Source organism: Abramis brama (genome assembly GCF_963993115.1).
Source record: "Abramis brama genome assembly, chromosome: 20".
In the NCBI taxonomy this organism is placed as follows: domain Eukaryota; kingdom Metazoa; phylum Chordata; class Actinopteri; order Cypriniformes; family Leuciscidae; genus Abramis; species Abramis brama.
The window spans coordinates 10,459,508-10,485,142 of NC_139982.1; the positions used below are offsets into that span (position 1 = coordinate 10,459,508).

A 25,635-nucleotide genomic window follows, 5' to 3' on the forward strand; every position below is an offset into this window, starting at 1 on the left:
TTCATTAGCTCTTTCCACCTGTGAAAAGCTATCCCGATATTTACTTTTTTAAAATTATTTTTATTTTTATTCGCCAGTCACATTTCCTTTAATATTATTTTTTTTGCTTTTTAGGCGATGAGGATTCCTTCTCCTGTGGCTCGGCATAAGTATGATCCTGCATTATGAAGTACTGTGCAGTGCAGCCTTTCAAATTTGCCAGGGCAGTGACTAGCGCCTCTCACTGATTTCCTTGACTGTTTCAGCTGGTTTCAGTCACCTGACACCAGGCGTTGTGGTAGGCTAGTGCTTTTTGTCCCTCTCTGCTATTATAGTTTTTCAAAATGGCGGAACGACATGGAAGCCTCATTGGACTTACCCGTCCAATGTAAATATGTAAACACTTATGTTCTGATTTCTTCAAGGGGAGGGTCTATGGGCAGGTATATGTATGGGCTTTTTCAGATCTTTCAATTTAATGGACAGAATAAACTTGCACAATTTACATATGAACGTGCTCGGAGACTATGGAAAAGACATGGAGAGCAGCAGCTTTCGTTTCTGCTCTGACAGCAGTAAAATCACAGAATCATGTTAGAAATCAGGAATGGTGAGAGAACATTGTGCTTTGTACGATTTTCATCTTCAAACCAAACTTGGCTCTTCAGCTAACTTAAAATCCAGTCTGGCTAGTGCGCTTCCCATAATGTTTTACACATGAGGTCAGTAAGCGGAGAGTAGATGCTGGTCTTTTATGGCTGTTTGAAAACATTCGACCACCTGAGCGTTCACACTGGGAAAGCAATTCGGTCAAATGCATTTCCAGCTACCTCTGAAAGTGGTCGAAAGTAAACAAGCTCAAAAAGTTTTAGACCCCGTTTACACCTTTATTTTAGCGTTATCCACTTGTGATCCAATCGACCAAAACACATCTTAATAACAGGTGTAAACAGGGCCTAAAAGTAATCTTAAAAGTACTCCCATTATATGACCAAATATGTGTAAAATAATAGTTAACATTACTAACTAAAATTTTTGTCATGTAATTTGGAAGCAGAAACATACAATTTGTAAGTAATCTACCCAGCACTGCTGGGACACAACAGAAGAACATTGTGCTAGTTTCCGGGAAAACTCAACGATACCTGGAGATTACCTGAATTTGAGCACAAAAATTTGAACACTCACACAAAAACAATAGACCAAAGCACACTCCAGATTCAAAAATGTTAAACAAATGTTTTATTCAACTGGATAATTCATATGGAAATCTTTTAAAAATATTATACAAAAAAAAAACTAAAAAGAAAAAAAAAAAACTAAAAGGACACCACTAAAAACAAAACAATGTATTAACCACATTGAAATATATACATCAGATGAAGGCAATAGACAGTTTTCATTGCAATAATAACTTTAAACAGACTCTTATATTTTTACCTACTGTTTATAATGCTTCCACTATGATTGCTGTTGTGTGCTACCATCTCACCAAACGACCACCCCTACATAAACAATACACCACATATTCTGTGTTACAATAAACAAAAGACTTGATATCATGAGCTCTTTTTGGGGCTGATCTTTTCACCACTAAAAACAAAACAATGTATTAACCACATTGAAATATATACATCAGATGAAGGCAATAGACAGTTTTCATTGCAATAATAACTTTAAACAGACACTTATATTTTTACCTACTGTTTCTAATGCTTCTACTCGGATTGCTGTTGTGTGCTACCATCTCACCAAACGACCACCCCTACATAAACAATATACAACATATTCTGTGTTACAATAAACAAAAGACTTGATATCATGAGCTCTTTTTGGGGCTGATCTTCCAAAAATCTACTGTTCAAAACCCACTCACAAACCTTTGTGCCACTCCTGGAAACAGTTCCTGTTCAACTGAAGACACAAGTGAACGTCACATCCCTGGCATTTCCATGGTGTATGGTGCTTCTTTTCACCCACTGCTTTGCAATGAACACACATGCGGCGACCAGCAGTGGCAATATTTCTGACATCGGAGGTCAGCTCAGCTCCTGGAACCGGCACATGGTCACTACTGGTGTGTTTTGGTGCTGTTTTCTGAGACACACCACAGAGCTCTCCAATAAGCTCTTCCATAAACTCCTTGTGTGTCATGTTGCCATGTAGCTCCTTGTGCAATATGAAAGCGTTGGTGGCAGCAACGTCCAAGAAGTGTAGAAAGACTTTTCTGTACCACTTCATGGTTTTGTGCTTGATAGTGTAGTACTGCAACAGCTGATCGGACAGGTCAACACCCGCCATGTGCTGGTTGTACGCGGACACAGGTGCAGGACATGGAAACGTCTTTTTCTTCCATGTATCTTGGGCTTTCACTTTCCTTTTCACATGGTCTCCTTTATAGGCAGCATGGATGGTGGAGCAAACAGACACCTCTTGTTTGTCCATCCACTTCACACACACAAGAGGCCCATCCCGAATCCACCTGATGGATCCCCTGCTGGACTTGTTGGTCAGTGCATTAGATGAGCTCCGTGGAAAGTCCTTCCTATAGTCTCTGTAAGTCCCACAAGCACCAAACTTCATAGCTAACAAATCTGTTAAGAGCTTTGGACTTGTGTAGAAATCATCCATGTACACATGATACCCAGAGCCCAAAACTTTCTTGTCCAGGAGAGACATCACAGCATCATAAGAAAGCCCATGGCCTGTGGGAAAGATGTTCTTGCCCGTGTACACAGAGAGGTCCACAGTATATCCATTCAACGAGTCAGTAAGGACAAAAAACTTGAAGCCCACCTTAGTAGGCTTGGCTTTCATGTACCGTGCTATTTCTGTATTTCCTCTGGATGCCACAAATCTTTCCTTCACAACTAGATTTCTTCTAGGATGATAGAAGGCTTTGCACGCAAGACGGATGGTGTCCATGAGGGGTTTGACTCTGAAAAGTCGGTCATGTTCAGCTGTGCCCCTCTTTTTGTCATTTTCCTTGTCTGCATCTGGGTGGCTCATGTGCAAATTCCATGAAATGGTGCGGTATCGGTCCCTAGACATGACTGTGGCGGGATAGGGCACAGTAAAAATACTCTGCTGACGCCAGTAGTCAGCGATGGAGCTCATCTTCACTGTGGCCAAATAGAAAACGAGTCCAATGTAGCGGTACAGCTCGCCAACACCTACATCTGTCCAACTGTATTTGCGACCCTTTGCGAGTGCCCTGGCAGCCTGAGCGTTTGTGTTGTGGCACAGATTTGACACGGCGCTCTCTGAGAAAAACTGTTTGAAAAGACTCATAGGGGAGTGTGAGTCAGCAAGACTCAACTGCGGCCCAGGTTCCCGTGCCGGCAGGAATCTCCGAGGCTTTGGGGCCACGTCGACATCAGTCTCTTCTCTCCATGACAGAGTCTTCTTGGCTCTCTTTGCAACAGTCTCTGCTTTCCATGACAAAGACTTCTTGCCTCTTTTTGCAGCAGGTTTCTTGTCACTGTCATCCTCACATCTGAAAATAAATAAATAATAATAATAATAATAATAATAATGCTGACAAGAACATAGATGTATTGTAAAATTCAGCTAATAGCCTAAACTGATGGCTGGTTCTGACCATTAGTTGGTCATCAGCATCACTAGCTTGACTGAGTTGGTGGACCAGCTTGGCCGGATTGCTATTAGCTTGGCCTTGCACAGGGGTGTCCAATCCTGCTCCTGGAGGGCCACTTCACTACAGAGTTTAGCTCCAACACACCTGCCTGGAAGTTTCTTGTGATCCTAAAGCATAGGTGTGATTGGCAAAGGACAAAAAAGCAGGAAAATATATGGCGCACCTACCATGACACCCCTCCCCCACCCACCCACCCACCACCACCACCCACACACCATTTATATACATTTAATGAAATAGTGCAAACGTCCTATATATTATATTATATTTTATTTTATTTTATAACGTCCTATAATGGTAGCCTAATGCCATGTTTGTAGATTAGCACCTGTAGAATTTCCTTTTGCTGACAGCCCAGATAAAAGTAAAAAGCTATTATTTTGTGTAGATCCATGTCCGAGGCAGTTCGACTTAAGCGTATTTCTTTACACACGCATGCACGATCTGCGCCAGTGGACGCGCACCGTTATGAATGCCTGTGCAGCAATGTGAAACAACGGCAAGCACACGCGCAACTTCAACGGAAGACTAGTATTTATTCTCGTACTGTTTCGACTTTATTCTCGAAATTCTAGAATTTTTTGCGGTTCAGGGCTTCCGTAGGCTATTCTGATCTTGCTATGGCTCTAGAGGCAGTATTTTCTAACCATGTCGGGGGAGTTGTATGCGTATGCGTTTTAGAATAATGTCACTTGCCAGGTCATGTAAGGGCTAGACTACAGAATTTATTATACTTGTCAAAACGAAAATAGGAACTCCACTATGTCTCTCTTTACATTTATTTTGTCCCGTTGTCGGCTTCAGCTAAGAAAAGAAATAGTTCGCCCCACACGTCCAAAATTCTTAGCACATTTTAGATAACCTTCCGCAACGAGTGCAGGCTCTTTGGTGGAGCTCTGCTTTGAATGAAGTTCCATCATGACAAATAAATGGACTACTTGCGGAGTGACATGAAAAGATGAATCAGAGGCACAAAAAACGTTGACAGCGGTGAGCGGTCATATACCCGAACCGTGCTTTACGCGCGACCCGCAAAAATTTGCTTGATTTACGAGAGCATCATTTTCAGGTCGGAAAAGCCGGATTTCCGGATTTATCCGGAAGAATCACAGCCCTGCTAAAGACCTTGATTAGCTGGTTCAGGTGTTTAATTAGTACTAGAGATAAACTCTGCTGGATAGTTCCCTTCAAGGATCAGAATTGGAAACCCTTGCCCTAGTTGGTCTACCAGCATCACCAGATCAATCAGGTCCCAGCCAAAGACTGTAAAAAAAACATGGATGTAGTGTCCGTGACATCACCCATTGGTTTCTGAAGAGCATTTTTGAAACCGGCCGTCTCCATCTTGGCAGCGTGTCACTCCCGCATTAACGAAAATGGGGGATTAGCTGAGGTGACGTGGCGGCTTACAGACAGCAGACAAATGGCTAGTATTTTGACAAATGGCGTCCGAACAGAGCTACTGTTCGGACGCCCTTGCTTACTGCTCCGCGCTTTGCTCTATCGCTTTTACATTTTATCTCCTATATTTTTATATTTTATTTCCTTTTATCACCTAATTTTAACTTCAGCAAATCAGCACAGTGCTCATACGACAAAGTTTTGATTACTACAAAAACGCAGAATTCTTTTACCCGACCAGCTTACATTCCGGGAAAGGAAAACACAACTGCCTACAAGGATAAGAGAAAATGCCTCTTCTGGTTCAAAAATCTACTTGCTGCACCAACTGCCACAGACTTTTACAAAGGATTGCAGTTCTTGAAACAAAGTTACTTACGGGACCACCAAACCAGACGAAGCACACAGAGCTTCGTCATGGACACCCTCAGCATATAGCCGGTGAGTCCCATGAAACTAGTGCTCCTCGACAGGTAGAGAAACAAGCCGATCGACTTACAAATCGATGGCACAAACAGGGAGCGAGACCCAAAGGCACTCGAGACATCAGATTGTCACGAGCATCACATATTGCCGCAGTAGCATCCTCTACCCCAGATACAGCTCTGACAAGGATTGCAAACACTGGTCTCCTACCACCGCCTATACATCTTGAGAACAGATTTGAAGTACTAATGAATGTAAATGAGGAATCCCCAAACGTGATGAATGTGATCGAAAACAGACTGAATGGGCCAGTAGCTAACACTGATGCTAACTGGCGCTCAAGGTCGAGCAGACAGCGGCACTCAGCTCAGAGCGCTGACGAGCCCAGGACTCTGATAGTGGGGGAATCCATAATCAGAAACATTAGCGGCAGGGATACAACTACGTGCTGCCTTCCACAAGCAACAACTTCTGATAAAAACAGGGAACTTCAGAACATTCTGATTAGGGCTGCACGTTTTCAAGTTTTTCATTAACCGTTAACCGAGGCCCTTAGCGGTTAATACTCGGTTAACCATAGTGTGCGCGCCGCAACCACGAGATAGGCGTAATTTGCGGGTGGGACATGTCCCCACCACTATTTTCTAAGGTCGATATTGTCCCCACCACTTTTGAAACATCTCGCGGGATGAATAACGTTACCAATACAAATAAAAAAACACATCTCCAGTTAACTAGCAGAGCATTCATTTCGTTCGTTTTTTTTTAGGCGATCTAGCGCTGAAATGTTCTGTTTAAGTGATCAAAGTGCTCGTTGCCGCTGCGATCGAGAAGGGTCTTGTAAAACGTGCTGAGGTAATATTAATTCGTGGCCACGAAACAATTCACCTGAATATTCACCAATTCACACATACACGAAAAAAAAAAAGGAATAAAAAGATGTACGAGAATAGTCGGCCTTCACTGAAGAGCTATTTTCACTAGTAAGAAAAACAGTTTAATAATTATTAATTCGTGGCCACGAAATAATTCACCTGAATATTCACCAATTCACAAAAAATAGGTCTTTAGCATTCACTAATTGTAATTAATAATATCAAAGTCTGTTTTTTGGCCACGTTGTAATTCGTTTAATCAAGGGAGGGAATTAGTTCAACGTGTCCACGATTTATTAAAACGAGGGAACAAATAAGTCGTAACAACTAATTATTTAGATCAGCGGACAGGGCGCATAAGAACAAACAGAGAGAGAGCCCCGGCCGCGCGCGCGCACTCTCACCGCCTTCAAACAACACGAGCGCTGTATTGCTCTCTCTCCCTCGCGCATATCAACACAATAGTAAAAGGTCGGAAGACCGATTGTGTTTTATTGATTAGTAGTTTGTTAATATAAAGTGTTTGATTAGCAAGTACATGTTTAGGAAATGCATAATACAAAATGTACCTATGGGTTAATGTAACGGTAAACGCATGCGCGGGTAACTGCTGGGGTAAAGCTGTGGCTCTGCGGCTCTGCAGACAGATATTATTGTGCTGCGATCAGTAGCGCGGATACTATGTTTGTTTCTGGCTCGCGCACAGCCTTCACTCTCGGACGCGCGCTTTCTTTGCCCGCTTCATATTAGAAAACTGGTCTAGCGGTCTCTGGTGGTGCAAAAATGTATTACACCTAAATTAACCGAGCAAAATGTTTCACTCGGTTACGCAATTTTTAACGGTTAATCGGTTAACCGGTTAACCATGGACACCCCTAATTCTGATGAAACATAAGACTGCAAATCGACTCATCATTCATGTGGGGAAGAATGATATTCATAAAGAGCAGTCAGAACTCCTTAAGAAGGATTTCAATGAACTTTTTGAAACACTTAAAAGATTGAAAGTTCAAACATTCATCAGTGGACCACTCCCAGCAAGAGGAACAAACAGGTTTTCACGGTTGCTTGGGCTTAATACATGGCTGCAAAAAACCTGCAACATAAAAGGAGTGAACTTCATTGACAATTTCAATCTTTTCTGGAGTCAGAGACAACTTTTTCATCGGGATGGCCATCACCCAAACAAACTTCGTGCAAGATTGTAAAAGGACAATTTCTACTTCTCCCTCAATCATCCTTCTGCAGTGTGTGCCAATCCACTCAATCTGAATGGCGCACACACACACCTGGACACAGTATGAATGACCACTTCACTTCAGCAGCAAAATGGACATGCGGTTGACATATCACACAAGGACAATGCTAACACCACTGAGCCACAACAACCTCTGCTCACGGACACAATCTCAGCTGAACCCTGCCCACAGAGCTCACCACAGACAGACATAATATAACTGCTCGAAGATTCAGCACCCAAGGACGACTTCCTGGAAAACAGACAGGGAAGCCAGGACAGCATATCACAGCCTCCGATAACACCAGAGCAACAGCCCCTTTCACCAGACACTTTTTCCCTCGCTCCAGCATCGCCACTTCTGTGCTTCTCACAGAAAATGGAAGAACTGGTGTATGCTGGAACCAAACTATCCCACTCTTTTGCTGCAAGCCCCCAGATACCAACCAAAAAACGACAGGCACCGCAACCACCAAAGCCTGCGGGCCCAGCTCGCCCTCCCCCTCCTGTGAGAGCTCTTCGGCCTCTGCCACAACGCCAGGGCCGAGGTGAACCAAAAACAACTGATACCAGCTCTCAGTGATATGTGTCGGGTCCCCGCTATGATAACAGTAACTTTCTCAAATGTTTACAGAACAAGCGGGAACCCAGTGTGCCTGTATCTTTCTCTATTGCTGTTCTATTACAACAGGGAACGGCAACTGGCGGCCCGCGGGCCAAAACTGGCCCGCCAGCAATATTTTCTGGCCCGCCGGATTATTTTGGAAGTCCTAAATGCTGCACAAAACTCTTCCAATACTTTAGAAAAGCCGTAGTCGCGCGCGGCGATTTCACCGCCGCATACTGTGTGAAACGCCCATAGGGAATCATGCGGCGTGGGATTACATTTTAAAGTATAAACTGTGCGTTCACACCGGACGCGAATAGCGTGTCAAATTCGCGCCGGCCGCGTCTAGTTATACGCTTGACCACTTTGTGTCCATTCGCGTGTCAAAAGACGGTAGCGGTCAGAACTCTGGTGTACTTTGGACGGAGCGGGCGGTCTGACTGACAATAGCCCATCCCGACACCTTTTGACAGCGTATCCGCACTTAATTCTGACCACCTGTACACCTAGCTCTGAGGAGCTGTTTGGTACTGAAACCATTGTCAGTCAACAACATTCTTTTTTTGCAAGGATGTTTGAAATAGTTCGGCAGAAAATAGCCTACTTCATTTGTCAGTAGGGCAATATGATTTTCGTTTATGTTGCTTAGAAATTTGAGTGATAGGCTTTGTCCTATTTAATTTATGTTATTTATATTTCATAAATTTTTTCTGTGGCATTTTTCAATGCTCTGCATTGTAGGCTACAATGTTAAAATAGCCTAATATTTATATTGACAGACCTCCTTAAACCTTAGGTGTGTATGTGTGTGTCCCGAATAAATAATAGCCTAATAAAAAAAAGGAATAAAGTTCAAAAGTCGGACTGTAAGCGAATGAGGCATGATTCACACCTTTATTAAAATGGCTGTAATCTGTTCTGTTACTACAATAGTACTTGATCTGTTTAAAATGATTTCCTTGATATATGCCTAAGGTGTTAAATTCAAAATAAAAAATCAAAATTAAAATTTGTCTAATCTAGGGCTGCACGATTTGGGGAAAATGTCATATTGCGATAATTGAGGTCAATATTGCGATTGCGATATAATAAACAAATGGTTTCATGAGTCAACTTGCTTGGTTCTCAAGGAAAATAAATGCACACACAGATTAGTGATAATCTGCCTAAAGAAAAAAGTTATTTATCAAGAGCAGTGAGTGCTTTTCTCTGTTCCCTTTGTACTTTGATTAACTTTAGCAACAGATATAATTAGTGGCTACTGTGTACTGTCCCTTTAAGACCAGCCGCAGCTGTCAGAGACGCGGATCTCACACGCGCCTCATTCTCTCACGAGTCACAACTCTTCACGTTCATCATAAGACTACTCTTATGTTATGAAGATACTCGACAAAAAGACATTTTGGCATAATTGTGTGTGTTATTGTTCGTTCAAGCTCGAAAGAGATGCTGTTTTGTGTGCACGCACGATATTAGCGCGAGTCTTTGTGCGTCACATTCACAGGCAGCGCGTTCATTTTGGCATACATGTGTGGTGTTCGTTCTACCGCGAAAGAGAACTTGATACTGGCGCGCTGTCTGTACTATAGCCTACTGGCGGCCGTCTATCTGTGGGTTCACTGACAGCGCGTTCTTTTTTGTCTTATCGCGCATGAATGGTTTAAAAGCATTTGCATGAATAAGAGCGGGATCATGTAACACTAGCTGAAGGATGCCAAAAATAACAGATGCTGCGTTAATTGCTGTTAACAGCGCTAATTTGTTTATTTAATATAAAATCGCATCATTTTGCGTCATATAATCGCGTGGGCTTGACATCGCGATTGCGATACGATTAATCGTGCAGCACTAGTCTAATCCAGTAATTAATTTTTTCTAGTTTTGATCTGAGTACAATCAGAAAATCAGAAAACCTGTCGTTATTCGTTTTTTCATTTTAGTTCAGGAAATAAATATTGGAAAAACAAGTAGTTTTTCATCTTTTTATTTTTTATTTTAATTTGAAAAAACGAATGAACGAATGAACCACGGACGGTGACGGACCCATCATATTCTGCGATTATAGGCCTATATAAGAGTATTTAATTTGTATCCATAGGCCTACTCTGTGTAGCTGGCCCGCCATCTACTGGCTAAAAAAAATATTGGCCCGCGGCCAAAGTTACTTGCTGACCCCTGTATTACAAGATAGAAAGTCTAAGGCCTTCAATAGCCGTATAGCAAACCAAACTAATCTGGTGCCTATTACACACACAAACACGACAAAAAGCACCTTGGAGAAACACAACAGCAGTGCAAAATATGAAAAGACAATGCAGAAAAGCAGAGCGCATGTGGCGGAAGACAAAACTTGTAGTCCATTATAACATCTACAAAGACAGCCTTCATGCTTTCAATATGGAACTAGGCAAAGCTAGACAGACTTTCTTCTCAAATATTATAAACAGCAATTTAAACAACACACGCATTCTTTTTGCTACCGTAGAGAGACTGACAAACCCCCCAAGCCAGATTCCCAGTGAATTGCTCTCAGACAACAAGTGCAGTGAGTTTGCTTCTTTCTTCTCTGAGAAAATCAATAATATCAGAAAGGTGATCAGCACATCCTTGAGTTGCGCTGGGGTCAGACAGATCAGACCACCTGAGAAAGTAGTTACTATGTCTGATTTCAAAGAAATTGATGGCAAAATTTTGGAAGAAACCGTACAGCACCTTAAAACATCAACCTGCGCTCTTGACACACTTCCCACATCTTTTTTCAAAAGTGTGTTAAACAGTTTAGAAGCAGATCTTCTAGAAGTGGTAAATGCCTCACTTCTCTCTGGGAGTTTTCCAAACTCCCTGAAAACTGCAGTTGTCAAGCCCCTCCTGAAAAAGAGCAATCGGGATAAGACCATATTAAGCAACTATAGACCGATCTCAAATCTTCCTTTCATAGGCAAGATCATTGAAAAAGTTGTCTTCAATCAGCTGAACAAATTCCTGAGCTTGAATGGATCCTTAGACAATTTTCAATCTGGTTTCCGACCACACCACAGCACAGAGACAGCGCTCAAAGATAATAAACGATATTCGCTTAAATACTGATACAGGCAAATTATCGGTGCTGGTACTACTCGACCTCAGTGCTGCATTTGACACTGTCGATCATAACATACTTCTTGACAGGCTGGAAAACTGGGTGGGGCTTTCTGGGATAGTCCTAAAATGGTTCAGGTCATACTTAGATGGGAGAGGTTATTATGAGTATAGGAGACCATAAGTCTGAGTGGACATCCATGACATGAGGAGTCCCTCAAGGCTCAATTCTTGTGCCACTCCTGTTCAACCTGTATATGCTCCCAATGAGCCAAATAATGAGAAAGAACCAAATTGCTTACCACAGCTATGCAGACGACACACAGCTCTACTTAGCCCTATCGCCTAATGACTACAGCCCCATTGATTCCCTGTGCCAATGCATTGTTGCTCAGACTCGCTCTCCCAGTTTAAAACTAGATTAAAGACGCATCTCTTCAGCCAGGCATTCATATAATACTTTTAATCTTATAGTTAAATCCGACCTCTAGTTCATAAAAACACCAGAGGAGAACTGGCCCCCGACTGAGCCTGGGTTCTCCCAAGGTTTTTTTTTTTCTCCATTAGGTCACCTGATGGAGTTTTTCGGTTCCTTGCCACTGTTGCCTTTGGCTTGCTCAGTTGGGGATATTTGGGGATATTTCATTTAATTAATCAATCAACAATACTATGGATCAGCATTACCAAACGTGGACGTTTTCCACTAGAAACAAGCATTGATGTATTATTCTAATTTAATACTGTGAAGCTGCTTTGATACAATCTGTATTGTGAAAAGCGCTATATAAATGAACTTGACTTGACATGAAGTCAAAAGTTGGATGTGCCAAAACTTTCTTCAGTTAAACAAAGACAAAACTGAAGTCATTGCGTTTGGAAACAAAGATGAAGTTCTCAAGGTGAACGCATACCTTCACTCTAGGGGTCAAACAACTAAACATCAAGTCAGGAATCTTGGTGTGACACTAGAGTCAGACCTTAGTTTCAGTAGTCATGTCAAAGCAATAACTAAATCAGCATACTATCATCTGAAAAATATTGCAAGAATAAGATGCTTTGTTTCCAGACAAGACTTAGAGAAACTTGTGCATGCTTTCATCACCAGCAGGGTGGATTATTGTAATGGACTCCTCACTGGCCTTCCCAAAAAGACCATAAGACAGTTGCGCAGAACCAGAAAATATGAACATATCACACCAGTCCTCAGGTCTTTACACTGGCTCCCAGTTAAATTTAGGATTGATTTTAAAGTATTATTACTGGTATATAAATCATTCAATGGCCTAGGTCCTCAATATATTGCAGATATGCTCACTGAATATAAACCCAACAGATCACTCAGATCATTAGGATCATATCAGCTAGAAATACCAAGGGTTCACTCTTGGTTCACGCCAAGCATGGCGAGTCCGCTTTTAGCTATTATGCCAGCCGCAGCTGGAACCAGCTTCCAGAGGAGATCAGACGTGCTCCTACAGTAGTCACATTCAAATCCAGACTCAAAACACATCTGTTTAGCTATGCATTTACTGATTGAGCACTGTGCCGCTGTTCGTCCGACTGTTTGTACTAGGGGTGCGCCAAAATATCGATATGGCGATATCTCACGATATTTTCTCCCGCGATCGATTCTCGATGCGCTCTTGCCAAGTATCGATCTTAAAAGCCGTTAGGGCGGGCGTACACGGTGCGAGTTCGGACACTCGGGAGGTCGTGAGATCAGTTTAACTGATAATCGCGTCAAAGCAGCTGGTACACGGCACATGAATTTTATCCCGAGCCGGCAGCAATCACGTGGGCTTTCGCGCTAAACTGTCATGTTGCAAATGGGAGAGAGAGAGAGAAAAGTGTGTGTGTGTGTGTGTGTGTGACAGTGACAGTGTATGCGCACGCTGTATGGTTGCTGCCACTGAGGTATAGCCCCATCGACGTGGTTGTGTATGATTTGGCAATAGGGGACAGCTGGTGAAAAAACATGTTTAAAAATTATCGGGAGGTCGGGAGGTGCTTGTAATGCCTAGTTCACACTACACAACTTTAAACGTCGGCAGACTGCTGTGCTGTTCAGACTACATGACTTGCTCTGGAGTCTTGAAGTCATTGTGGTGTTCACACTATGTGACACTACGTAAATCTTCTGCAACAGGGGGTTACACACTACACGACCTGACAACAACTCTTGGCGCATTCCAATGGCGAATGGACGGCGGGACAAAATTGGCCGTAAAAAAAAAAAAAAAAAAAAAAAAAAAAATTTTTAAATACTAATTAAAAACAACTGTTGACAGTCTGTGTTATTATTGGTCTACGTCGTTTCCAACTGTATTTGATTCTTTGCCAAGTACCCCCTGACCGACCGCCAATCGTTTGAGATAGAAATAAAAGCTATGACTATGATATAGTGATGTGCCATCATTATGAGATTTATTAAACAAATGAAAAACATTTCCAATAATAAACATTAGCAATAAACATTTGCAATAATAAACAACGTATCATTACCGATAACTGATCGTGCAGTTTAATTACCCCTTGACTGGCCCCAAACATGTTTGATAAAAGAATTATACACTGTGTATATATGATGTGTATTACATTTTAGCTCAAAAACAATTGTAATAAAAGATAGGATCATAAGATGCCCAATATATTGTGTTTTTACCACTTAATGAAGTTTTGTTTTGTAAATCGTGAGACATGATTTTTACCACTTCATTAAGTTTTGCTTTGTAGAAAGCATTTCTTTAAAGCGAATTTCGTTTTGTACAAATTGTAACTTAATTGTAATAAATGTTTCATCAACCAATTGCATGTATTTAATAAATAAAAAGCAAATAGGCAATATAATAACCGATGAGTTTTGTCATTTGACTCACATCATAACCGTCACACCCCTAATATATACACACACACATATATACAAACACACATACATACATATATATATATATATATATATATATATATATATATATATATATATATATATATTTATTTATTTATTGTTTGCGCAATGATCTGTTTAGAACCCAGAGAATATGGGTGAACGGATGGATAAGCACGCGGGCAGCAGGGATTGTCTGTCAGAGAGAGTTGGAAGTGAGTAAAACATAATAATGAAAAAGCAGCTGCCTGTTGTGGTTTGGCAACGATGGTTACAAATACAAAGGGCTTTTGTAATGTCATAACAAGATGATCATTGGCTGTTGCTCGTCGCGACACGTGACACCACAGGCTATCAAGTCGGCCGACAATTCCAGATATTTGGCATGCTAGATATTTTTCTGGTGTCGGCGATGTGTCAGCGAGCGTTTTTGATGCATCGTTAAGTATTTCACACTTAAAGATTGGCGAGCGCGGATCACCCGCAGATTTGCACGCGATTACAGCCCGACCGGTCGGCGAGCTCGTTAACTTGCAAATCGGGCTTAAAGCGGGCTTAAAATCCTGTAGTGTGAAGTAGGCTTAACGTGCTCGGCTCAGCTTGTAATTCCTCTCACACGCTACGAGCCGCGACCATGCGAGCATCACCGATTCCACTCGATTTCTCCCGAGTGAAAAAAATCATCTGCAGCAAAACAAAAATAGTGTCTGTGACTGTTTTGTTGCAACTGATAAGACACAAGTTGTTTTTGTTATTGTGTTTCATCCAAAAACGAAATGGAGATTCATTTTCCTAATAAAAAAAAAAAAAATCTTTATTTCTTAAAACATGATATATTGTGAGTTATTACTGATAATATATCGATTATCGCAGTATCGCCATATCGTGATATTATCGGTATCGTGAACAATGTATCGCGTATCGTATCGTATTGTGAAGTACCCAGTGATTCCCAGCCCTATTTGTACTGTACTGTATTTTATTTTTCTAAACCGTTTTAATTATTCTTATTTCTTTTTATTATTTTAATTTCTTCTATGTAAAGCACTTTGAATTGCCATTGTGTATGAAATGTGCTATATAAATAAACTTGCCTTGCCTAGTAGTCACAGCAGCGGCAATCCACCTGTTACTCAAGTGACCACACCCTTGATTATGCAGAACTTTAAGGCTTAATATAATAAAAAAAATTAATTAAAAAAATTCACCCCCCTCATAGTTATCATGAAGGGCAAAATTAGCTATATAGGCCAAAAACTTTGTACTAGGCTGTAAAAAAAAAAAAAAAAAAATCTGCTGTAAAGTTGGCCATATCAACATATGGAATTTACTCTCTTTTGGAGCCCGTCTCTGGCGGCCAGTCAACTCCGTGTCACTCCATGTTGGATTTTAGAGACAGACCAAAAGGTTTGCCGCTTGGTCCCAGCAAGCTTGGGTAGACCTTGGAGACCAATTTTACAAAGTCGTGAGGATTGAGGCAGACAATGTCAAAATGATGTGTTTTTTGGTTACATTTATTTTTAAATATAATTTGGGTTAAATAAAATTATAAAAATGTATAAATATTAAAAAAATATTATTCACATCAATGTAAAAATACCTGAAATAACTTCAAATTGCAATCCAATGGGGATTCTAATCAACGTATGAGGCAGAAATATATTTATATGCGATGCTAAAAGCTACATATGCTAATCATTGCAATAATAAATACACATTATTATTGAAAATACCAGACAGCTTGAAGAACTTGAACGAATCATCAATGATTATTATTTTCTTTTTGTTTCGTGTTTCTTTTTGCCTTTGTTGATACCAAACTTCTGCATCCACATACATCATAAATTACATATACTCTTAACTAGGGCTGCTCGATTATGGAAAAAATCATAATCACGATTATTTTGGTCAGTATTGAAATCACGATTATGTAACACGATTATTTCACATGACTTTGGGAACGTGTTGCATTTATTAAAAAGACACGGTAACACTTTACAATAAGGTTAATTAGTTAACATTATTTAATGTATTAACTAACATGAACTAACAATGAGAAATACATTTGTTACAGTATTTATTAATCTTTTTTAATGTTAGTTAATAAAATACAGCTGTTCATTGTTCATGTTAGTTCACAGTGCATTAACTAAATTAATGTTAAAGAATACAACCTTTCATTTTAATAACATATTAGTAAATGGTGAAATTAATATTATGAATAAATGCTGTAGAAGTATTGTTCATTATTAGTTAATGTTAACTAAGGTAGTTAACTAATGCTAATTAATGAACCTTATTGTAAAGTGTTACCAAAGACACCTTTCAAGAATTCTTAAAAAAAAATCGAAATTTGAACATTGATTGTACTTTTTGAACTATTAAAATAAATAATATATAACAGATAATACTTCAATGAGTATTTTAATAATTCCCGCAGGTCTACCACTTATAATGCGGGAAATTCCCCTGCAAACATTGATTCACTTTAGCATGTAGATTGTATGAGTAGCCTAAATGAATCCACACAGATTATAAAATCAAATCAATCATTTTAAAACTTTCTCCAAGACGCAATTTCACAAACCGCGTGAGTGTTCAGCGGTGCCGCGTCTTCTCTCTCTACGTCTCTCAAAATGGGTTGGACAAGGCAACCGTCGAAACTACACTCTCGCGTTTAGGAGTCGGGACTCGGGACATGATGGAATAGTCACTTGTACAATCGGGCCAGCATTGCATCGTAACTAAAGTTTATCATTTTCACTTCTTTTTAAGTTTTATCAGTTTAAACATTCAAGCTGAGAGAGTTTATGGCATCGGGAGGGGCGGATGTGCGCGTGCGCGCGTCATTCAGAACACAAGACAAAATAAGAGCGTTCTTTCAAAACAGAACATGGCAAAATAATCGTTTTTACTCGATTATACTATTTTGGTGATCGTTGGGAGCAAAAATCGAAATCGAAATTCAATTAATTGCACAGCCCTACTCTTAACTCTACAACTTTTCTGTCAGTGAACTCATTAGTGAGATGGGAGAGATCCTGTGATCACAATTAAATAGAAGCATGTGCGACTGCATGAAAATGCATGTTCCATTTTTGTTAAATAATGATAAATACCAGTTTGATTTGATGCCAATCACATCGTACGAATGATCGATGTTGATAAATGTGGTGTCAGAAAGCGTCATTTTAATATCACGCCCCTAAAAATTCAGGGTTAATAAGCCTTGCCCCTAGAGTTTAAGACATGGAAAAAACATAACCCGTCCAAGAAGAAGTAATCTCATGAAAGAGAAATTGATCATACTCCAAAAACACCTCTTAACCTCGTAATTGTAAACAATTCCATTAATTTATGCATCTTAAATACCGTTGGCCTAAATAAAACAAAACATTTCCAAACATTAGCCTAGGCTATTTTCCCCATCAACCGGTAACACTTTAAAATAAGGTACCATTTATTAAACTACATTAACATTAACTATTAATAAACTGCACTTACATTTACGTGACTTGCATTGCATTTCAAGGTACACATTTATATATTTATCAGTTCTTGCTTGATATATATATATATCACAGATAATGACAGCTCTGGCATAATGTCAATAACACTTCTATAAATAACTTACAGTTTCTTTACAATTATTGAGGTAAACATCCTTAAAAAGTTGGGTACCAGCACCGAATTGCAGGTACCGGTACCGATCAAAATGTGAACTGTACCCAACCCTAGTGCCATAAGAGGGCCTGTGCCGGTGACGCATAAGTACACACTCTCTTGGGTTAGAGGTGTGGAGTGGACGCTGCTTAATATTACCTACCCCTGTAAAGTTTAAAACATAAAAATCTGACATAGTGTGATTTTGCCCGACACATTGTTGCAGTGTTTTAAATTTGATAATAATTGTAGTACTGAGGTTAAATAAGCTGTGTTAAGAATATATATTAAAAAAATCCTGACGAATGGTGGTTTTGTCTGATGTACTGTGACAGTGTTCTACAACCCGAAAAGGTTGGGACGTTTTTTAAATTTGAATAAAATGAAAACTAAAAGACTTCCAAGTCACATGAGCCAATATTTTATTCACAATAGAACATAGATAACATAACAAATGTTTAAACTAAGAATTTTACAATTTTATGCACAAAATGAGCTAATTTTAAATTTGACTCCTGCTACAGTTCTCAAAATAGGTGGGACGGGGACATGTTTACCATGGTGTAGCATCTCCTCTTCTTTTCAAAACAGTTTAAAGACGTCTGGGCATCGAGGTTATGAATTTTCAGATTTGACAATATGCAGATTTAAAACATCATATATATAAATAAGGTGATTGAACACTGATGAGAATATTGCTTCAGAATAAGTTATATTTACAATAGGGATAGGCATTTCAAGCTAAACTAATATTCAAAGATCGCTGGTTATTATTCGAAAATCGCACCCTTCCCCCACATGCATGTATAGGCCACACACCAGAGCATGTGAGCAAAGCGGAGCGGTGTGACGCTTAAATATAACTTAAACTTATGTTTCATTTATGTTTAAATAAGTTATTATTATTATTACTTCATCTATGTATATTATATGAAAAGGGAACCGCATGAGATGAGTAAGATAGGATCATAAGATGCTCAATATATCGGGACATTTGGAGTGGGTCAGACATGATTTTGACCACTTAAGTTTTGGTTTGTAGAAAACCTTTTTTTTTTTAAAGTGAATTTCATTTTGTATAAATTGTCTCTTAATTTTAATCAATGTTGAAAACATGGGGATTTTTTTTTTATAGACAATAATCACACAACCTATTCGATATTCTATAGTAAAATCAACTAATTGAATATTCGAAAATCGTAACTCATCCCTAATTTACAAGACTTTTTTTTTTTTTTTTTTTTTTTTTTTGGACAAGCACATGAAAAGGCTTAATGTCAAGCCCTGCCTTTCATTCACAGGTAGAGGGTTGAAACAGCCAGTGTAACATACTCAATTTGATTGGAAATGTGTAATTTCTAAAACGCATGTTTTTTTTTTAAAACGCATGTCATCTCTGGCAAAGTCTTAAGCTGGGCTAGAGTTTAAAGATAGTAGAATGAAACTATGTTACAAGTTTATAAAAATGCAGTGTATCAGTCCTGAATGCCCTTCAGGGTCAGCTAAATGTGGTTATCTGAGCCTGTGTCATGAGTGATAAGCTATTTATAGTAAAGCACAGTGCTTCATTTGGAAATCAGGCACAGATGTTACCTTTCAGATTTCATATATTCAGAGGGCAATTGGTAGTTAACTGTTTCAAAGTTGAAGGGGTGGATTCTGGAATCCACTGCTGCTTCAATGTATGTAATGAGTGATTATAATCAAGGTATTAATCAATATTTTCCCTTCTAAATATCAAATGAGTTGAATGACTTCTCTAAGCTGTGGAGATTTTACTTTGTTATAGAAGTTACCAGTGTGATTAGAGAATACATAAAAAGAACATTTCAGTAGCCTAATGTCTGTATTTGATATGATTGCAGTAACAGTGCTTGTTTATTTAGCCCGGCTTCCAGAAATTAAATATGGACTCATTTTGTTGAGAAAGGTTTTCAATGTGTTAAAACATATCTGTTCTTCTAGCTCACCATGACTATAGGTCACAAGGGTCATTGAAACCAATAGTTTAAGTGACCATTTCTTAGCTAAAGTCTTTACTTTACTGCATTAGACTAAAGCAGGGTTCACCAATCTCGGTCCTGGAGGGCCGCTGTCCTGCAGAGTTTAGCTCCAACCCCAATTGACCCTTCGCTAAGCCACGCCCGAAAACCGCCACAGGCCAATCGTGGCTTAGCAACCGTAACTAGGCGCGGGAGGTCTGGCAAGCTTTCGAGCGAGAGGGAAACATGCCGCGTTGTGCATATGGATTGTGCAAATCTGATACCCGGTATCCTAAAATTTTGGACGGGGTGGTGGATTTTGTTCCCTTCCCGAAACCTAAAACCCAAGGGGAGAAATGCCGGGCGTCATCTTCATTTATATAGCGCTTTTAACAATGTAGATTGTTCCAAAGCAGCTTTACATTGATAATAGGAAATTAAAAGTAAAGTGTTTTGGCTTTATAGCAGCTCTAGAATAAAGTTATTGTCCAGCTCGTGGATCAAGCAGTGTGATTAAAGGCAAGACGGAGGCTCACTGACATAATTTAACGGTAGCTACTTAAAAATATATTTCAGCATTTTGTTAATCGACGGCCAAACTAGTAACGTTACCCCAATCCGATCGCGACTCTCCCGGTGTTAGTTCTAGTAAAAGTAAAAGGTAGTTAGTAAAAGGAGGGAACATCAGGGGGCTTGCCGGAGATCTCCAAGGAAAAGTTTGGTATGCAAACTTAATCAGTTCATAACAGTAGTCACTAATGTGACCCACGACGTGTGAGCAGTAACGTTAGCCTGGCGCACTACAAATATAAGCGGGAGAATGTTATCATTGCAAAGTGGTCAGGCTAATGTCTTGTGTTTATTCCACGATACATATGGATAAGCTGTTTGATTTATAAATATTAGAATATTTTCACATTTCACTTACCCTGCTGTGCATGCACAAAGCTGTTCCTCAATTTGTGTGTTTCCCATTTGAATATTCAGCGTATGAGGCGGCTGCTGCTTGCGCTGAGACCTAACGTTATAGACTTTAGCTTAAATTTTGATGAAATTATTCTCTAATCGTTTGCATATTATGTCGTGGATATAGCCCTCGAATGCATACTGCAGTCTTGTTCTCTCAAATTTTCACCTGTCCGCTAAAAATGACTAATTATCTCCTTAGGAATGTCTGAAACCAGTGCATACATACTGTAATAGACGTGCCAGGCGCAAAAGCTTGACAGGCGTAGCAACAGTAACTAAGGAGGGCGGGGCTTAGCGAAGGGTCAATTAAACACACCTGAACCAGCTAATCAAGGTCTCACTAGGCATACTAGAAACTTTCAAACAGGTGTGTTGGAGCTGGTTGGAGCTAAACTCTGCAGGGACAGCGGCCCTCCAGGACCGAGATTGGAGAAACCTGGACTAAAGTGTCCTCTCCTTGAGAACTATGTTAGATTAAGTATTATTTTGATGTTGAGAAGACTCTCCTGTTTATAGTTAGAGCCTGGCCAAATCCAACCTTGAAGAAGCTGTGTGTTTCTGTGTGTGTTTTAAGTATTCTTGTTTACAGGAACAAGTGGCTTTATTGGAGATGGACTGATTTGTTTTCTTCGACATGTTGGTGACTAGAAACGCAAATCTGCGACCTGGAAGGTCACGGCGTGCCTAACTTCAGGGTCCAAGTGTCAGCCACATAATCGACGGAGATGCTTTAGTCTATCTGTATATGTGTGGAAAGTGTGTTTATCTATTTCTTAGCCAATCAGAATCATTCAACCTGAAGCAAGGACGTAGCTTAGACTTTGGTGAAGGGTATAATCGCTGTGATCTTTGTAACTGTAAGCGGGGCGGCCTACAAACTCCTTGTGAGTCTTGAAGCTGGATGGCGCCTTGCATGGCTGACACCGCCGTCGGTGTATGAATGAGTGAATGAATGGGTGAATGTGAGGCAATATGTAAAGCGCTTTGGTGGCCATGGGTCTGTTGAAAGCGCTATATAAATGCAGTCCACTTACCATTTGCCATAATAATACAATGTAAATGACTGTTTTCAACATTGATAATAATGAGAAATGTTTATCATATTGAATAATTTCTGAAGGATCATGTAACACTGAAGACTGGAGTAATGATGCTGAAAATTCAGCTTTGATAGAAAACAGCAGTTTTAAGTTTAATTAAATTTACAATATTACTGTTTTTTTTGGGGGTTTTTTGTTGTATTTTTAATAGTGCTGGGCGGTGTACCGGTTCATACCGAATACCGGTGTTTATTTTTGTTATGATATGAATTTTTAAAATACCGCAGTACCGGTGTATGTCGCTTTAACGATAGGACGATCGGGACGATCTCACTGTTTGAGAGGGTCCTTTTTCACTGTTGCACTGTGGTGATGCACGTGTTACTAAGCATGACTTTGAAGGTGGATAGGTTAAACTATAATTGATAGCTGTCAAATTATATTACAGTGTTTCCCATACATTGGTTCACAATATCAACACAGCCTTTTGGAAAATCTATTTGTGGTTGGCATTGACATCGTTGAATAAACATGAGCACTGCACGTTTCAAAATCAAAACGTGGCGCGGGTGTTTTATATGAATGTATCTGAAGTGAACTGACGGTCTTTATTAAAGTTTCTTTGTTATTACGATTGAATCTTTCCTGATAAAGCAGCGTTTATGTTGCTGCTTTGTGTACAGCCGTTACCAGGGAAACCGCTATTTCTGCCGCTCCTAAAGCGCCTCCTGCTGGCACCTCTTTGTAAATAGCCTTGCAAACCTGTATTAATACTAGTGTGGATTTTTTTCTACAATATTCACTCATGACAGTAAAATAGGGCATTGTAAGTCAGTCTACTGCAGTATTTCCTCTCTCACTCAGTGAAAAATGTGTTTTACACCCAGTCATGCTTGAAAAAAAAGAAAAAAAAGAAAGTCATATACCGTGAAACCGGTGTAATTTAGAAAAATACCGTGATGTGGATTTTTGGTCATACCGCCCAGCACTAATTTTTAATCAAATATATTTCAGCCTTGGTGAGCAGAAGAGACTTATTTTAAAAACATCTTACTGATCCAAAGCTTTTGACTGGTAGTGTACAAACACACATTTAAATAGATTTATATAAAACGGACAATAAGAGCCCATTTGTAACATCAAGGTTAACTCATTAACCTTCATTGTTCATTGTTAATTTAAACATTTACTAATACATTTTAAAGTCATATCTCTGTACAATTAGTTACTGCACGACAAATTGATCAAGGTATATTTAATATATTCATATTTTTTTATTTAAAAAGTACCATTCATTTTCATGGTACAGTAGTTTTTTTTTTTTTTTTTTTCTTCTAATAAAGTTCAGCACTTTTTTATGTGTTATGTTTGTTTTCATTCAGTATTCATATTACAAACAATCTATTGATTAATCGGTTATCACCTAATGTGGTCCAACCTAGTTATCGTTATTAAAATTCACTATTGTCCATCGTCAATGAATTGTTAGCATCCATAATAATAATATTAATAATAATAATAATAATAATAATAATAATAATTAATATTTCTTGAGCTGCAAATCCACATATTAGAATGTTTTCTGAAGGATCATGTGACACTGAAGACTGGAGTAATGATGTTGAAAATTAAGCTTTGATCACAGGAATAAAACTACATTTAAAAATATATTAAAATAGAAAATGTTATTTAATTTTGCGATAATATTTCACAATATTACTGTTTTACTGTAGTTTTGTTTAAATAAATGCAGCCTTGGTACGCAGAAGAGAATTCTTTCAAAAAATAAATTAATAAATGTTTCTAAACTTTTTTGTTTGTTTTAAGTCACAGTTTTAACTTGATCTTAAGATGTAGTTTCTATTGAAAAAAATCCCAAACAGGCAAACTTCTACAAGCAGGCACTGCTGGCTTGGCAATTATTTTATAAGCATAACTTGTATATGATATAGTATAGCCTATTTAAAAAAAAAAAAAATCTAATCAGGCATGAAATGACCATGAAATATTTACTATTAGTCAGTTGCTTAATGAAGATGGTTTGCTTTTATCATACTCAATTACTTATATTTAAGATTCCTGTGAAACCCTGTTACATGTTACACTTAAAGCAATCCCAAAAAAAGTTGTATCATTATTACTAAATGATGTAGCCTACATTGTATGCCTCTGGTAACGCTGAGCAACAACCAATCACTTAGTAATATATTTACTGGTGACATTAATATTCAGTATAGTCACGGGACAGATCCAATGATAACTTTTATTTTACGATTCAGACTAAGGCTTTACACGTTTACACGTACATGGTTATTTTGAAAAACGGAGACATTTCCCTTCGTTTGCACCCTTCGTTTACACGCAAACGGAGGATTCGCCAATGAAACCGATTCTTTCTAAAAACTCCGGCCAGAGTGGAGATTTTGAAAATCTTCGTTTGCACGTTTGCATGTAAACAGAGAAAAACGGAGTTTTAGGCAGCGACGTCACGGAATGTGACCATTTTCGGGATTCTGATTGGCTAAGGTGGGCTTGAGCTTCTCGTTACACTGCCACCTACAGGTTTGGCATGCTCTTGACAGGTTCGTGTGCACGATGTTATTTTTGAAAACAAAGAGGGGAGAAATGTCCGTTTATGAAAATAGCCATCCACGTGTAAACGTAGCCTAATTTGTAGAGCTTCATCTTGCGTTTGACTAGCGGGCGTGAGCTCGATGTTTAAAAAAAAACCGCGCGCTTTCTGTCGCTCTAACAAAGACGCTATGCTATCACGCGCACTTCTCTACTAATGTTGTGAAATTGTTTTTTTTTATTATTTTTATTTATTTATTTAAATTCGCTATTAGTATTCTCCCCACTGCACAACCCGGTGTTTCAGCTATCTGTAAGTCTATGTAAAATACGGGACAAATCGCGTCCCATGTTGATTTGATATGGAACGCATCAAATTCAATATTTAATTTCTAGATGTTAATACAAATTGAACTGTATTTTTATTATTATTTTAGTACAATTTACCATTGATTTACTACAACTTCTTTTCTAACATAACTTTTTACTTTACTTGGAGAAATATAGTCGTGTATAGAAATGAGCTAAAGCGGAGCCAAATTGCGAACAATCTATGAAGGATATTAAACATTTCACGAGGCAGGCTTTCACAATAACACCGAACCACAGAAAACAAGGCTGTGTGAGACACTTTGAAAAGTTGCCTATTACTCAGGAAAACACATTCCATTAACGCGCAGAACTCTGTAGACAGGTATGTGGGAAGGTAAATAACTCACTCTATGCTATCCTCCACTGGATCAAATCGATCTTCAAAATGCAAGCGTTCATCTTCAAAATCTTCGTCTTCTTCAGAGGAAAAGGTGAACTCTTCCTCACTGTCCATGTTCTCCTGGAGAGCTCGCTTTCGTGCACGCCGTGCCATCGTGATGAAACGTTAACAAAAACTGCTGCTTATTTTGGGGTTTTGGCGGCTGGTTCTCTTCTTCTTTTAATTTCTTGGCGGGTTGCAGACCATCGTAAAAGAAGCATAGCGCCACTTTGCTGTGTGGATTGAGAAATGTTGGCTGGATACCTCTTCTTCTTTCTTATTTTACGGTGGTTGGTGCAATACCGCCACCTTCTGGACCGGAGTGTGGATCAGATAATAGCTTTATAATCTAGATCTCTTACCCTCTCTTCCCCACTAAAACAATCATATTTACTAGCACACACACACACACACAAAATTAAAAATAATTCCCCACCACCCCAAATTTGATTCTCCACAATAGCTCTGTTCTGCTGTATTACTAATATTACCTCACATTCTATTAAAATTTCAA

At 39.2% G+C, this 25,635-nt stretch overlaps 1 protein-coding gene across 2 annotated transcripts; it reads right to left on the reverse strand.

Moving 5' to 3' along the window:
- Positions 1 to 1,206: 1,206 nt before the first annotated feature.
- LOC311070649 (piggyBac transposable element-derived protein 4-like) lies at positions 1,207 to 25,332 on the reverse strand. 2 transcript variants are annotated; one of them, XM_084094650.1, is made up of 3 exons: positions 25,090 to 25,332; positions 1,860 to 3,475; positions 1,207 to 1,744 (listed from the first exon to the last, which is right to left on the reverse strand). In XM_084094650.1, the coding sequence occupies exons 1-3, from the start codon at positions 25,233 to 25,235 to the stop codon at positions 1,728 to 1,730; spliced, it is 1,779 nt and encodes a 592-aa protein (XP_083950776.1). In that variant the 5' UTR covers positions 25,236 to 25,332; the 3' UTR covers positions 1,207 to 1,727. The 2 variants fall into 2 exon arrangements, with proteins under 2 accessions (XP_083950776.1, XP_083950777.1); XM_084094651.1 differs by lacking the exon at positions 25,090 to 25,332 and adding an exon at positions 3,581 to 3,809.
- Between the last annotated feature and the right edge of the window lie 303 nt (positions 25,333 to 25,635).